This window comes from Parus major, chromosome 13 (assembly GCF_001522545.3).
Source record: "Parus major isolate Abel chromosome 13, Parus_major1.1, whole genome shotgun sequence".
NCBI classification, from domain to species: domain Eukaryota; kingdom Metazoa; phylum Chordata; class Aves; order Passeriformes; family Paridae; genus Parus; species Parus major.
Window position 1 is genome coordinate 6070982 of NC_031782.1, and position 13210 is coordinate 6084191.

General features: G+C 47.8%; 1 protein-coding gene across 2 annotated transcripts in view; it reads left to right on the forward strand.

Annotated features, from left to right (window-relative positions):
* GLRA1 (glycine receptor alpha 1) overlaps positions 1-10242 on the forward strand; it is a 36476-nt gene extending 26234 nt beyond the window's left edge. Inside the window, exons 4-9 of one of the 2 annotated variants that reach the window (XM_033517769.1) lie at positions 1628-1851; positions 4072-4154; positions 4809-4946; positions 5653-5867; positions 6455-6601; positions 9798-10242. In XM_033517769.1, coding sequence (XP_033373660.1) covers positions 1628-1851; positions 4072-4154; positions 4809-4946; positions 5653-5867; positions 6455-6601; positions 9798-10112 — 1122 coding nt within the window. In that variant the 3' untranslated portion in view covers positions 10113-10242. The remainder of the gene's footprint in view (positions 1-1627; positions 1852-4071; positions 4155-4808; positions 4947-5652; positions 5868-6454; positions 6602-9797) is intronic. The other variant, XM_015642269.2, reaches the window with a different exon arrangement.
* Positions 10243-13210: the final 2968 nt, after the last annotated feature.

The window sequence follows — 13210 nt, forward strand, 5'->3', positions numbered from 1 at the left end:
AGAGATGAATAATTAAGTCAGAGGGATGCACTAGGACTTGTGAAGGTGACACTTGGAATATCAGCAGAAGGAAATAGTGTTGCAGTCCTTTTTTGAGTTCAGAGCTTTGCTCCTTTTAGCATCAAGTCCGTGGTTCATTTGCTGTTGTCACAATTATTAATGTCATTAGCAGCTTCTGTGCTCTGAGGATGCAGATGGCACAAAGTGGCCTGAAACAGACTCTGGACCATGTGTTTGGCTAGGAAGTGCCTCATCCAAAACAGAGCACCCAGCATAATCCTCTCCACCACGGGAGTCGAGTCCTCCTGGACAAGAGGCTGCAGGTTCACAGGCAAGTGAGCTCTGGAGGCAGCAGCACCAGAAAGTCTCTCCTGTACTGGCACCCTTCAGCTCCAGAGCTTTGTGTCCTCCAGATGGAAAGAACAGAGCTGGTGGCAGAGTGAGGGAGAGCTTGTCACCGAGTGCCTGCAGCAGGTATCAGACACCAGCCAGCACATCAGACACCCTCCATTTACTGTCTCCTAATAAAAGTCTTCAAAGTACATTTGCGTTAGAAAGGCAGCAAAGAAACCCTTAATCATGAGAACAACTATTCATTTGGGCCTGGGCAGTGGAATTGGTTTATTATATGCTGCTCTTCAGAAACAGTCTGCCTCTATACTTAGAAAATGTCAATTAATTTATGGCTGTGGAGCTTTCGTCCCTCTCCTGATAGCTGGCACATCCTCTCCCCATTTCAATTTGTTGGCACACTTTCCTATGTGAAAGTCAGAAGAAAAGGAGCATGCAGATCACCATGGGAAGCTGTTGGTCAGACAGGGAGAAGAGAAACTGCCTCTAACTTTTCCAGTAGTGTCTGAACTCAGCCTCAGCAGCCAGCCTTGACCTGAGGAACTTAGGGGAGCTGTAAGATTCGTGGTTATGTAGCAAGTATAATTTTGCATAGTGCTGAGGGACTACCTTCAATTAAGGAAATGATCATCCTGTAAAATCTGTTGCCTTTATGACATTTTGACACTAGAGAGGGGAACCCAGAACACTGAGGAACAGGAGAACAGACTTCATGCATATCCCTCTCCTGCTCATAAACTCTAACCAAGGGCAGCTGCTCCCATCGGCTCATCTGAGTTATCCTTATATTAGCAGACACACAGGGAATTTCTCTTTCAGGCACAGCCTTTTCCTTTCCCAGTGCTGGGGGAACCACAGATAATCACAATATGGGACTGTTCAGCACTAAAAGGAAGCTGGTTTCAGTTTCTTTCCCCACTTAATCCTTGGGAACATCCTCCTGCTGACAGGGGCCGTTCTGACCTCCACAACTGCTCATCCCCTCGGCAGCCCCAGGCTCCAGACAGAGAGGTCCTGACACTGCCCACACAGCTGACAATTGCTGTGACAGAGGGATGCAGGGACAGGCAGCTGCTCCTGCTATGACATAGCTGTCAGCTACAAAGCTAAAAGTTAATAACACTTCCTTGAGGAATAATACCAAAAACACTTGGCATAGCTTGGGATCCGTAGGCCTGGAGACGGTCTGGCTCATTTTAGGATGATTTTGGTGTGTGTTCCCCAGCTGCCAGCACCTTGAGGCTGCTCTGAGCCCTGACTGGCTGTCTGTGTGCAGGATTACAGGGTGAACATCTTCCTGCGGCAGCAGTGGAACGACCCCCGGCTGGCCTACAACGAGTACCCTGACGACTCCCTGGACCTGGACCCCTCCATGCTGGACTCCATCTGGAAGCCTGATTTGTTCTTTGCTAACGAGAAAGGGGCCCATTTCCATGAGATTACCACAGACAACAAGCTGCTGAGGATCTCCCGGAATGGCAATGTCCTCTACAGCATCAGGTGAGGAGACTCCACCAAGGTGGGGAACCCCCCACTCAAGCCTCAACTTTGGCATGCTGATGGAGAAATTTAGGGGTTTGTAAGGTGACAGATCATACAATTAGCAGTGTTGAAGCAATGTGGTGGGAAGGGACCTCTGCTAAAGCATATTGAGACAGAGGGTTGTTCTGGGATGGAGTTTAACTCATCTTTACCTCTTTCAGTTCAAGGATTCTGCTCCTTGTTAGTAGATTCCTTAGCATCCCTAATGTAAAATTACTTCAGGTGTCTTTTATGTTAGCACAAGTCTAAAACCAGCTTTGCTGTGGTGAAAATCAGTAGAAACTCATGAACACTGTTTTCAAAGCTGCAGCATTTCCTGACATTAAAAAAAAATCAAAATCAGGGAAAATGCAAAGTAGAGCCCCATGGCTTTGTCTCAACCTAGTTTTTCCCAGTTACCCCTTTTTTTGCTAGATCCAAGGATCCACCAGCAAAATCAAACTAATTGCACTGAATTTCCCACAAGAAATCAACCTTAGCCCCCACCTTCACTTCCAACCCCACTTTATTTTAAACCAGTGAAATTAAGATCAAACATCACAAGCTTAGAATGGGAAAGTTTAACTCTATATTGAAGACTTTCTCACCTCGTGTATAATATAAATTTGCCTGTGGAACACTCACCCCATCTGACACTGCAGCTCCCAGTGGCAGCTGTGGGAAGGAAAAGCAGAGTGGAGCTGTAAAATGGGAAATAAAGAGCTTGATGCTGCAAAGGCCTCCCTCAAACACCAAGGTGGTTCCAGCCCAAAGACCAGCTCCCTGATGGCCAAAACAATAAAAGAATTGCCACGTGGTGGCTGAATGGGAAAACCTCACTGTTCATTTTAAAAACAGGCAGGGAGCAAAACTAAGAGTGGCAACTTGGTGGTGAGCATGGCACAAAGTCCTGTTCCAGGAGGGTCTGCAGGGGCACAGAGGGGGAATGCAGGGTGGCCCAACCCAAACAGAGCAGTGACTCAGCAGGGGACATGGAAAAATCACCATTTTCAAGGCAAAAACTTGATAATATTTCAGTTCTTGTTTAGAAAGAACAGCTTTCCTATCTCATTCATCTCCAAGTGAGAAATATAGGTTCTTAATAAGTTCATTTTCCTGTGAAAATTAAAAAGAAAGAGGACATTCCTTAAGAAGAGCACACTGTAAATGCAAAGAGTTTCCAGAAAGAGAAATAGTCTTTCCCTTTAAAAAAAAAATATCTCTACAAGGTGCTCTGCCATTTTCTAACTGGTTCTTTGCTACTATTTGCAATAATCAAACTCTAGTCGAGGCATTTACAAGAAGGTGGACTTTGTCACATCTTCTGTCTCAACATGCCTCTAAACTCAAGCTGAGAATTTCTAACAACATAAAATTTTAAATTAAAGTATCTTTCCCTCCTGATAAGTTTCTTGTAGGTCTGATAATAGAAAAATTCAATTTCTGTCCTCTGGGTAATTCTGCTATTTCTACATCAAGGCAAAAAACTGAAAACCCTAAACACTTCAGGGAACAGCATTTTCAACATTATCAAACCAAATAACTCAAGTCTAACTATCTGGAGCAAATCATTTAGTATCAGCTTGTTGAACCAACCAAACATTTTAAGCATAGATCACAGTACAGAGCAGCACAGCAAAATAACACAGAAAATGCAGCCTGCACCTAGTGGAAAATGGAGACAGAAATAGAGGTCTCAAGGGCTCTGCAGGAATTTGGGAAGATACAGGAGTTCATACTGGCTTGGCACAGGGCATTTTCCCTGCAGAAATTCCCACTCAAGTCTTTCTTTCCCCATACACAAACATGTGATCTTGATCAAACTTCTTTTTGGTGTTTTCTTTTATGACGCAGAAATGTTCTGTTCAGAGATTTATGAGCAGTGCCAGTCTCTAGAAATGCGTCTGGGGGTTCCAGAGAGTGGGCTTGGACTTTCTGCTAATCCAGCCTGCTGTGAACCTGAGGCAAGACAGGCAACGCGAGGCAGCAGAGCTGTTTGGTGGGGGAAGCCTTTGTTACAGACTCCAGCAGCATTGCAATGCAAAGCCCTCTGCTGGGAATGGCAGCACAGCCCCAAATGTCCAGCACAGGCAGGGAAGCGATGGGTGATCCGTGGATCCCCAGCTGGGTGTGTCTGAGGGGCTCAGCCCCCAGCAGGGCTCACTGTCTGGCATTCCCTGTGCTCTCTTCTCTCCTCAGGATCACACTGACCCTGGCCTGCCCCATGGACCTGAAGAACTTCCCCATGGACGTACAGACGTGCATCATGCAGTTAGAAAGCTGTGAGTCCTGTGCACATCCCCATTTTGGAGAGAAGACAGCCTCTTTTCCCTGCTGCTCTCTCCTGCCATCTCCTTTCCCAGCTGCAACCCATTCCCAGCCCAGCCTTCACTGGAGGCTTGCTCAGGAACCTCTTGCTTAGGATTTCCCTTTCATTCAGCACATGTGACATTTGCTAGAGAAGCCAAACCCCAAAAGATCCTGTGCCAGGAGCCCTGGCTTGCTTGTATTTACATTGGCCTTCCACTTTGCAGGAGAGAGGTGAAAGTGCTTTCAGCTGCAAGTGGGATGTTTTCTCTCTGGATGAACATCTGCCACTTGTACATGCTGCTTATCCCAAAGGAGGGAAAGATGATGAGCTTCTTCCAGAGAAAGAGGTCAAGCTGGAAACAGTAGAAAACAGTTCAGCAAGCCAAATTCAAGAAAAAATGTGATTAGATGCAGAAAATCCATTGCAGCTCCAGGGGAGGTCGTTGCCCTGGCTCTCATCACATGAACAAGCAGTTTTGCCTCAACCCAAATCCCATTCATGACAGCACTGTCAGGGGAGGCCAGGATGCACCCTTGCCTCCGAGCTCTCTTCTTCTGCAACACTGTCCCTTTGCAGACCAGTGTTTAATGTGATTCATGTTACATTTGTCCCTTCCTCTCTACAGTTGGCTACACGATGAATGATCTCATATTTGAGTGGCAAGAAAAAGGAGCAGTGCAAGTTGCTGATGGGCTGACATTGCCTCAGTTTATCCTCAAAGAAGAAAAAGACTTGAGATACTGCACAAAGCACTACAACACAGGTCAGTGCTGTTAAGCCTTAACTGAGGAGTTCAGTAGAGAGGAATACAGGACTGTGAATTTGCCAGAGTCTCTTCCTCTGTCTGATGGCACTCTGGCCTTGTCTTACACTTCCAGAGATAACAGACATGTAGAAATATATATAGCAAATGAAAAGCTAATGGACATAAATGTGTGAACTCCTCTTGTCCCCAGTAACATCCACATCAATTCAAGGGTGTTTGGTTAGGATCTTCTCTCCTAGAACCTTCTTTTGTATTTAAAATTTAAGTGACAAAGGACATACAACAAAGGGCTTTCTTTGCTACGATAATGTTCATAGAACCCTACAATAGTTTGTGTTGGAAAGGACCTTAAAGACCATACTGCTCCAACCCCCTGCCATGGGTAGGGACACTTTTCACTATCCCAGGTTGCTCCAAGCCCTGTCCTTGGACACTTCCAGGGCAGCCACAATTTCTCTGGACAACCTGTGCCAGGGCCTCCCCACCCTCCTAGGGAAGAATTTCATCCTAATATCTAATCTAAACCTTCTTTCAGTTTGAAGCCATTCCCTTTTGTCCTATCACTACATGCCCTGGACACCAGCTGTTCATTTCCTCCCCTAACAAGACTGTTTCATCAAGGAAAATCCCCAGACACTGGCTGAAAACAGGAGGCTCCCCGTGCCTTACCAATAACCTTCCTTGTACCTCCCATCCTCCTCAGGCAAGTTCACCTGTATAGAAGCTCGTTTCCACCTGGAGAGGCAGATGGGCTATTACTTGATCCAGATGTACATCCCCAGCCTTCTCATTGTCATTCTGTCCTGGATCTCCTTCTGGATCAACATGGATGCTGCACCTGCTCGTGTGGGCCTGGGGATCACCACTGTGCTCACCATGACCACGCAGAGCTCTGGCTCCCGAGCATCACTGCCCAAGGTAGGGAACAGCCTTGTCTTCACCAGGGAAATCATGCCTCTTTTGGGGACAGCACCTAAGTAAATCCCTACACAGATCCTCCTGCTGCCTTTGTACAAGTCCAGCTTAAGGGCAAACTGAACGAATTGCAGTCCCACATTGAAAATTTTTTAATTCTCTGTGACTAGCAGCAAAACTTCCCCTAAGATTCAGCACTCACCACAGCTCCCAGTAACCAGGAGCTCTGTACTTTACAAACCCCTGCAACAACCACACATTGATGTGCACTCTACATTTTAGCTTTTTAGTCACTTGACCATCCTACTTTTGTAATAGCACTGAATTTCCCTTTATGAAGGGCTTCTGGTATGGTGGACTACTGTTTTCCTTGCATATAAACAATCACAGTCAAGGCCTGAATAAATGAAAAGCTGTGGAATTATTGCTACTTAAGAGCCCATGAGGTGTTTCAGTGACCTGATAACACATTTACATTAAATGAGCGAGATTCTGGTATGAAGAACAGATGTCAGACATGTAAAACACCAAGTGAAAATGCCTTTGGGTAAGGAAGCCACCCCATTTCTGTCTCTTTCTCTGACTCCTAGGTGTCCTACGTGAAGGCCATAGACATCTGGATGGCCGTGTGCTTGCTGTTTGTGTTCTCTGCTCTTCTGGAATACGCTGCCGTCAACTTCGTGTCTCGGCAGCACAAAGAGCTGCTCAGGTTCAGAAGGAAGAGGAGACATCATAAGGTAATACATAAAGCATGAAGGACACAGCTGAAAACTGTCCCAGCAGGACACCATGGCCAACTGAACCGAGCCACTAGCCCCCTGGGAAGTCCCCAGTACCTGGTCAGATGTTAAGAAGGCTCACACACCAAAAACAAGGGCTGCCTCAAGGAACTGAGTCTGTTCTAACAGCCTGCTGACCCCAGAGTCCAGCAGGCTGGGTTTTGTTAGCCAGCCAGGTGGTCTCAGCCCAAAGGGTAGTTCTCAACAGGCCAGTTTTCACACAGCGATGTTCTGGTGTGAGTTCTGCTCCCCAGAAGCTGCAGCCAGGGCTGGGGGGAGGCAGGCAGGGAGGTGTCAGGGAGCAGCACCCCCAAGATGACAGCCTACAGTAGCCCAGAGGTAAGTGACACCTCGTTTGTCTCTGCCATCTCCGTGTTCAAAAGCATCTGCTTCTCAGACTGACTGCACATTCCTCCTGGAAGGAAAGAGCTTTATTCTTAGCCTTAGCCTGCTCCATGCTTACCTGCCGTGGCTGATCCCAATCCCAATCCCAATCCGAGCATGCACGCAGCTCCGACAGCTCCCTGGCCTGGGCTCTAACAGCTTTTAGGCTGAGGTGCCACAGCAAAGATTTCGCTTCACTGAACACACTAGAAATAAACAAAAAGGTGTCTGTGACCACAAGGCCAAAGGCACTTATAAATTGTTCCTATTTAACTGGTAGAATCAGGAAAGGGGTTAGGAAATTTTCAGCACCAGGCCTGAGAGGCTGCCCTAGGGAGAGCATTAAAAACCAGTACATTTGCTAGGAGAGGAAAAACAAAGAACATTTTGCTGATGAAAATCTCAAGCAAGCCCATAGGTGACCACCAAGGTCTGCCTTAGATATTTCTCACAGGTATTTGTCCCCTCTATTTTAAAAGAGCCCTCCATGATCCATGCCTTCCAGAAACTTACTCCCATACAACTGCTTCACTGTCCCAGAGATTAGAAGTCTTTCCCCATGTCTAACCTGTCCTGCAGCACTTCACAGTGTGTGCTTGGAGAACTGCCACTATTCCAGGAGGAAGTACAGGTTGAGGAGCAGGAATCTCCGTGTTTTTCTAGATTTCTCTCTCTCTGCTTCAGTCATCCTATTTGCAAAACAAGAGATAATTGTTCACTTGTGTTCAACCCAGCCAGGACCAGGGATGAAAAGTATTGGACAGATGCAAAGGAAAAGAAGTAACAGATAAGATCCTCAGCACTCAGCGTGGCTCTGCCATCCCAAAATCAACAAAGCTTTGCTTCAAAAGATGCAGCCTGCTGAGTAGAGGCAGAGCTAAACCTGCCCACGTGGGTGCATTTGTGCATTTATGTCTTCCTCTGGATTCAGGCATCCTGTCTCTGGATCTGTGCTGTTGTATGCAGATCAATCTGTTGATAAAAAATAAGAAGGGAAAAAAACCTCACTAATGCAAGAGGAGTTTTAAAGATATTTGCCAGAGCTGTTCCACTGAACATAAGGCTGTTAGCACAGTCCCTGCCCAATCTCACAGCTATGTAATTGGAGCAAAGCATAAACAGAAACACTTACAAAAGCTAAATGAACAAGGTTTGCAGGCTCATCAGAAAACCAAGCTGACTGATAATATGCCAGTGGGCTAATGCAGCTGCCAGAGGCACTAATTGCTCTGTCCTGATGTCTTGACTGGGTAGCTCTGACAGGTTTAGGCATGACACATCAGGCTGAAAAAAACAGTGAGATGTTACAGTGGTATGGACCAGTCTGGTTAACATGACACCATGAGGTGCATTTGGAAACACTTCCCAGTGTGCATGGTGGTGTCTTTGCCTTTCTCCTTTGACATGGAACCTTGAAAAAGGCTCTATTGTCTTCTCTCACCCCGCTACAGCACCCACCAAAACAAAGCCACAGTGGCCAAAACAAAGTCACAGCCAGTGGCCCCTCAGCAACAAAAATATAAAAAAATCCAGTGAATTAAGGATTGAGTGGTTTAGGTTAAGCCAGACACATGCCAGTGTTTGTTTGTGCAATGGGAAAAGAGGAGAGGCAGTTTTACCTGAACCCCTGCACTACAGACACGATGAGAAGGTCCATAAGCTCTGAGTATTGCAGAAAGCCAGATCTTGATTTCATTTGGGTAGTTTTGTTTTGCTCAGACTTGGCAGTGTCCTCTGTGTCCTGCTCCTCCATCCCATGCAGCTGCTCATGGGATGCAGGTGCCATCCAGAAAAGAAACATTGCAAAGGACAGGGCAAGGGGCAGCAGGGCACAGTGGGCAGGCAGCTACAAGGGAGGGGGCTGCTAGGTCAGTTTTGGGGGACACAGCTTGGATCAGTCTCTGCTAATGACTAATTAGTGCCACTGGTCTACAATTAGCCTTGGTGACCTGTAGTCAAGAGACTTTGGATTCTGCCTCTGCAACTCACTGCTTGAATTACTTGGGCCAAACTTGGTTTTCACTGTCATTACACCCCTGTGTTCAATAAAATAGGGCTAAATCATTCTGGGATTCCAGCAAAACTTTCACCAAAAAAACCACAAACGAAAACCAAAAAACCAGCAACACCATTTGCCTTTAGATAGGAACACGAAGTGTATTTTTTCTCAATAATTGGCATTACCACAAGCAGCCATGCCTTGCCATTGACCCACAGGGCACTTGAGTTAGAAGCTGGCTGGTGGGGATGGCCGTGGGGTGCCGTGGGCAGGCGAGTGAGGGCTGGCTGCTCGCTGCCTGCAGAGCTCTTTTCCTGGACAGCTCCTGCTCCCGCGTGTCCATGTAACTCCGTAGGAAGCAGCTGCGGCTTTGGCTACCTGAGTTACATGGAGCCCACTCCTTCTGGGCAAGCTGAAACTGCACAGGCAAAGCAAAGAAGGTGCTGATAGGAGGGGTGGGGGGAGGGAGAGGCAGAAGCAAAACAGGGGATGCAGCTGGAAAAATGAGAGCAGCGCCACAAACCCTTAAAAGTGTCAAAGACCTCGACAGAGTGGAAGTCAGTCCTGTTGTCCACGGGGTGCCTGGATCCCCTGATTTGCATCTGTGCACCACACAGCTGGCACCCCTCTATAAGGCTGATCTCCCAAGAGCAGGGGGTTTGCCCAAGGGGGGCTGAGGCATGGTGGGAGCATCTTTCCCATGCAGAGCAGGACACTGTCAGTGGAGAGCCTTATAGCGAGGGTGCACTGTCTATATCTCATTTTAAGTAGAGTCCCATGCTCAATCTGTTCCAGGAGGACGAGGCTGGGGAAGGCAGGTTCAACTTCACTGCCTATGGGATGGGGCCAGCCTGCCTACAAGCCAAGGATGGCATCTCTGTCAAGGGAGCCAACAACAACAACACGACCAATCCGGTGCCGCCGCCGTCGCGCTCCCCCGAGGAGATGAGGAAGCTCTTCATCCAGAGAGCCAAGAAGATCGACAAGATCTCCCGCATCGGCTTCCCCATGGCCTTCCTCATCTTCAACATTTTCTACTGGATCATCTACAAGATTGTCCGCAGAGAGGATGTGCACAACCAGTGAGGGGAGGGCAGCAGCCGGGAGGGAGCGAGCAATCCTTTATATATGTGCAATAGCAATGCAGCAATGCATGAATTTAAGAATGCGGCAATATCTACTGGAAAAAAAAAAACTAACAAAAAAAAAAACCACAAAAAAAAGGGGAGGGGGGGCTGGGAGGGACTTTTAATCATGTGAACTGAGGGTAACTGGCCCAGGGAGGAGAACAGAAGCTCTTGATCTGGGGAGAGCAGGGTGGGAGTTAGTTTTACAGCATAGGAAGATGTGGATTGCTCCAGCAATCCAAGCAGTGTAATATAGTAATATATATTCATGCTTAATTATAATGCAAAAAGAAAACAAAAAAAAAATGACCAACAAAAAAAAAATCCTTTTTTATGCTATTAACAGCTTAGATTCTCAAGTCACTGGAATGATTCATGATTCCATGTGCAGAAACTACTGCAATTATGCTTTATCTGACTTTTGCTATAGAAAGGCCATTCTAGTCAAGCACGTGGGGGGAAAGCCCTAACAAAAGGGGAAAAACACCTCAAGAAAATCATTCTGTGCTTCTCTAGGTTTTGCACTTTGAAAACTGGATAGAGGGGGAAACTTAAGAAAGAGGCTGTGGATTGCTGTTTATTTTATATATTTACTTTTTTTAGTCACGAGTTTGCCGATCAAACACTTTGTGACTTTTGCATAGAGGAAAGCAAATATATTATCTCTCTCATCCCCACCAGAGAGCATCCAAAGGAAACCCAGGAAGGACATCAGGGCCTTCATCAGAAGTCACAGGTACCTTCTGTCCTTTTAAACAACCTGGCATGATTCTAGTCCCAGGAGGCAGAAATATTATTCAGAACACTAGAAAAGATGAAGTATTTTTAAAGTAGTTTTGTTTGTTTGTTCTAGATTTTTTTTTTTTCCAAACCCCTTTCTGCCATGTTTGTTTACAATGGGGGGATGGAAGCAATTGTATTTAAAATATAGAGAAAACAGGCATCTTGATGCCTTGTTTTGACAGGACCGGGCGTGTGGCAATACTGTCAGTGGGGGGTGGGGGGCAGGTGTGTATAGGGAGAGCAACTTTTATTTTCTGACATTTCATAGCAGTTATATTAATAGTGAAGCTGGGCTGATGGACCCAAAATTCTATTTTTGTATCTATTTTGGTGCTGCATTTACCTTGAACACGGATGGGAAGGTGGAGCAGGCTGCGTTTTCCCTCTCTGCTGCCTGGCAGCACGGGGGAGGCTGGCACAGCTCGGTGGGGATGGGGAAAGGGGGGAGGGAGGTGGGAAGGGGGGAGCAAAGGGGGTTTCTCTTTGCCCAAGCGGTAGCACAGGTTGGCATTGGTGTTTGGAGAGGGGACAAATGTGCCAAACTCCTCTGGGGTGTTACTTGAAAGCCTGGCTTGGGGCCTGTGGGCAAGCCAAGGGCTCGATGTCCCACACGTCCCCCTGGGTGTGAGCTGGCTGCAGCAGCCAGGGGGACTGCGTTGTGTTTGTTTGCACTTTAGGGAGAGGGGTGAAAGGGAGCACGAAGGAAGAGACAATCAGTCTGCACTGAAGCACTTGGGGTCAGGGCTGGCTTAGGCACCAAAAGGAGGCAGAGAGAAAAGTGGCAGCCACGGGGTGCATCCACTCTCCTCCCTGTCCTGCTCAGGATGGGAGCGGAGCTGGGCTGTGGATCTGCTGCCTGCTGTGGGGACAGACAGGCTGGAAGAGCTCACAGCAGAGTGCCCTGGGGCACTGCCAGCTCCACTCTGGCCCAGCTCAGCAGCACCCAAGCTTGGGGTGGGAGGCTGAAGCCATGCTTAGCCATGGGGGTCCCAGCCAGCACAGAAAGAAGCAGGTGAGAGGATCTGAGACCTGCCAGCTGTCCTGCACAGGGATGATGCCAGGGGGAGAAACACCAGAGAAAACATCAGGGCTTGCTGGGGCTGGGTAGAGGGACATCCATCTCCAAGGCTGCCAATTCAGCACCTTTCACCAGCACTAAATACACTTTAGTTTAAGAGGAAGAAAAAAAAAAAAAGAAAAAAAGAGAAAGAAATAAAGAAACTAAGGACAAGAATAGCGAGTGGGAAAAAGGGAGAAAAAGAGATTAAAACCACAGTGGTCACTGCATGGACTAGGGAAAATATTTTGGCAAAGGCCACCCAGTTTTCTGAGCCCCTCTGTACTGCTGAGACAGGGAAAGGTCACAGGGTCACGCAGTGGGAGCATGAACCAGCACATCAGCCCTTTCCCTCCACTGGAGCAGCAGAAAACCTGTGGGCTGAGGATTTCTCCTTCCCCTGGCAGATGGTGCTTTCCCAAGCAGGGAGATCTCAAGCAGAGGCGTTATTTGATGCTGGGACAACATCCCAAGCCTTGGCTGGAGCCCAAGTCTGCTGCTGGCTCTGGGGTTTTTTGCTGAATTATTGAACTCTCCCCGCGTGCGCCAGGCCGGCTGTGCCAGCTGCGGTTTGCGATTGCTTCAAACGGTGTGTCCTTGTCTGAGATGAAAGGCAAATCCAGGGAATTTCCCTCCCTGCCCAGCAGCACAGCAGAGGCTTGGCAACCCACATACCACAGCTCCTTCCTCATGCAGGTGAATGACCTCTAATTGCTGCCATTTGGGTAAAAATGTCCTGTCCCGATGCCTGGACCTTGCACTGTGCAGTGGGGCAACCTGGCCGCGGTTCAGACACCTTCCATCCCCCCAGGCTGCCTGGGATGGATGTCCAGGGCACAGCAGGGCTGTTGTTTCCTTCCTAAAAGAGCTGCCTGTAGCTCAACAGATCCCATGCACCATGCTCCCACCCAGCTGAGCTTTGGTCCTACATCAAACCCAAACACCGCGGGCAGGAGCAGAGCAAGGGGGACGGAGACATTTCTGCCTCACTTCACCCTGCTCCAGCTGTACATGGAAGAACTCTGTGTTCATCCTAGGCCTTCTGGGTGCAGATGCAGTTATGTCACAGCTACTGCTTCACTAGAGCTCCAGTGCCACTTCTTGGCACAGAATAAGGCTGGAGGAAGGCATGGTAGGGATGAAAAATCATCAGAAAGATGTTATTTCTCACCCATACAGAAGCACTTCAGCTGCCAGTGGAGCCCATGGAAGTTTAG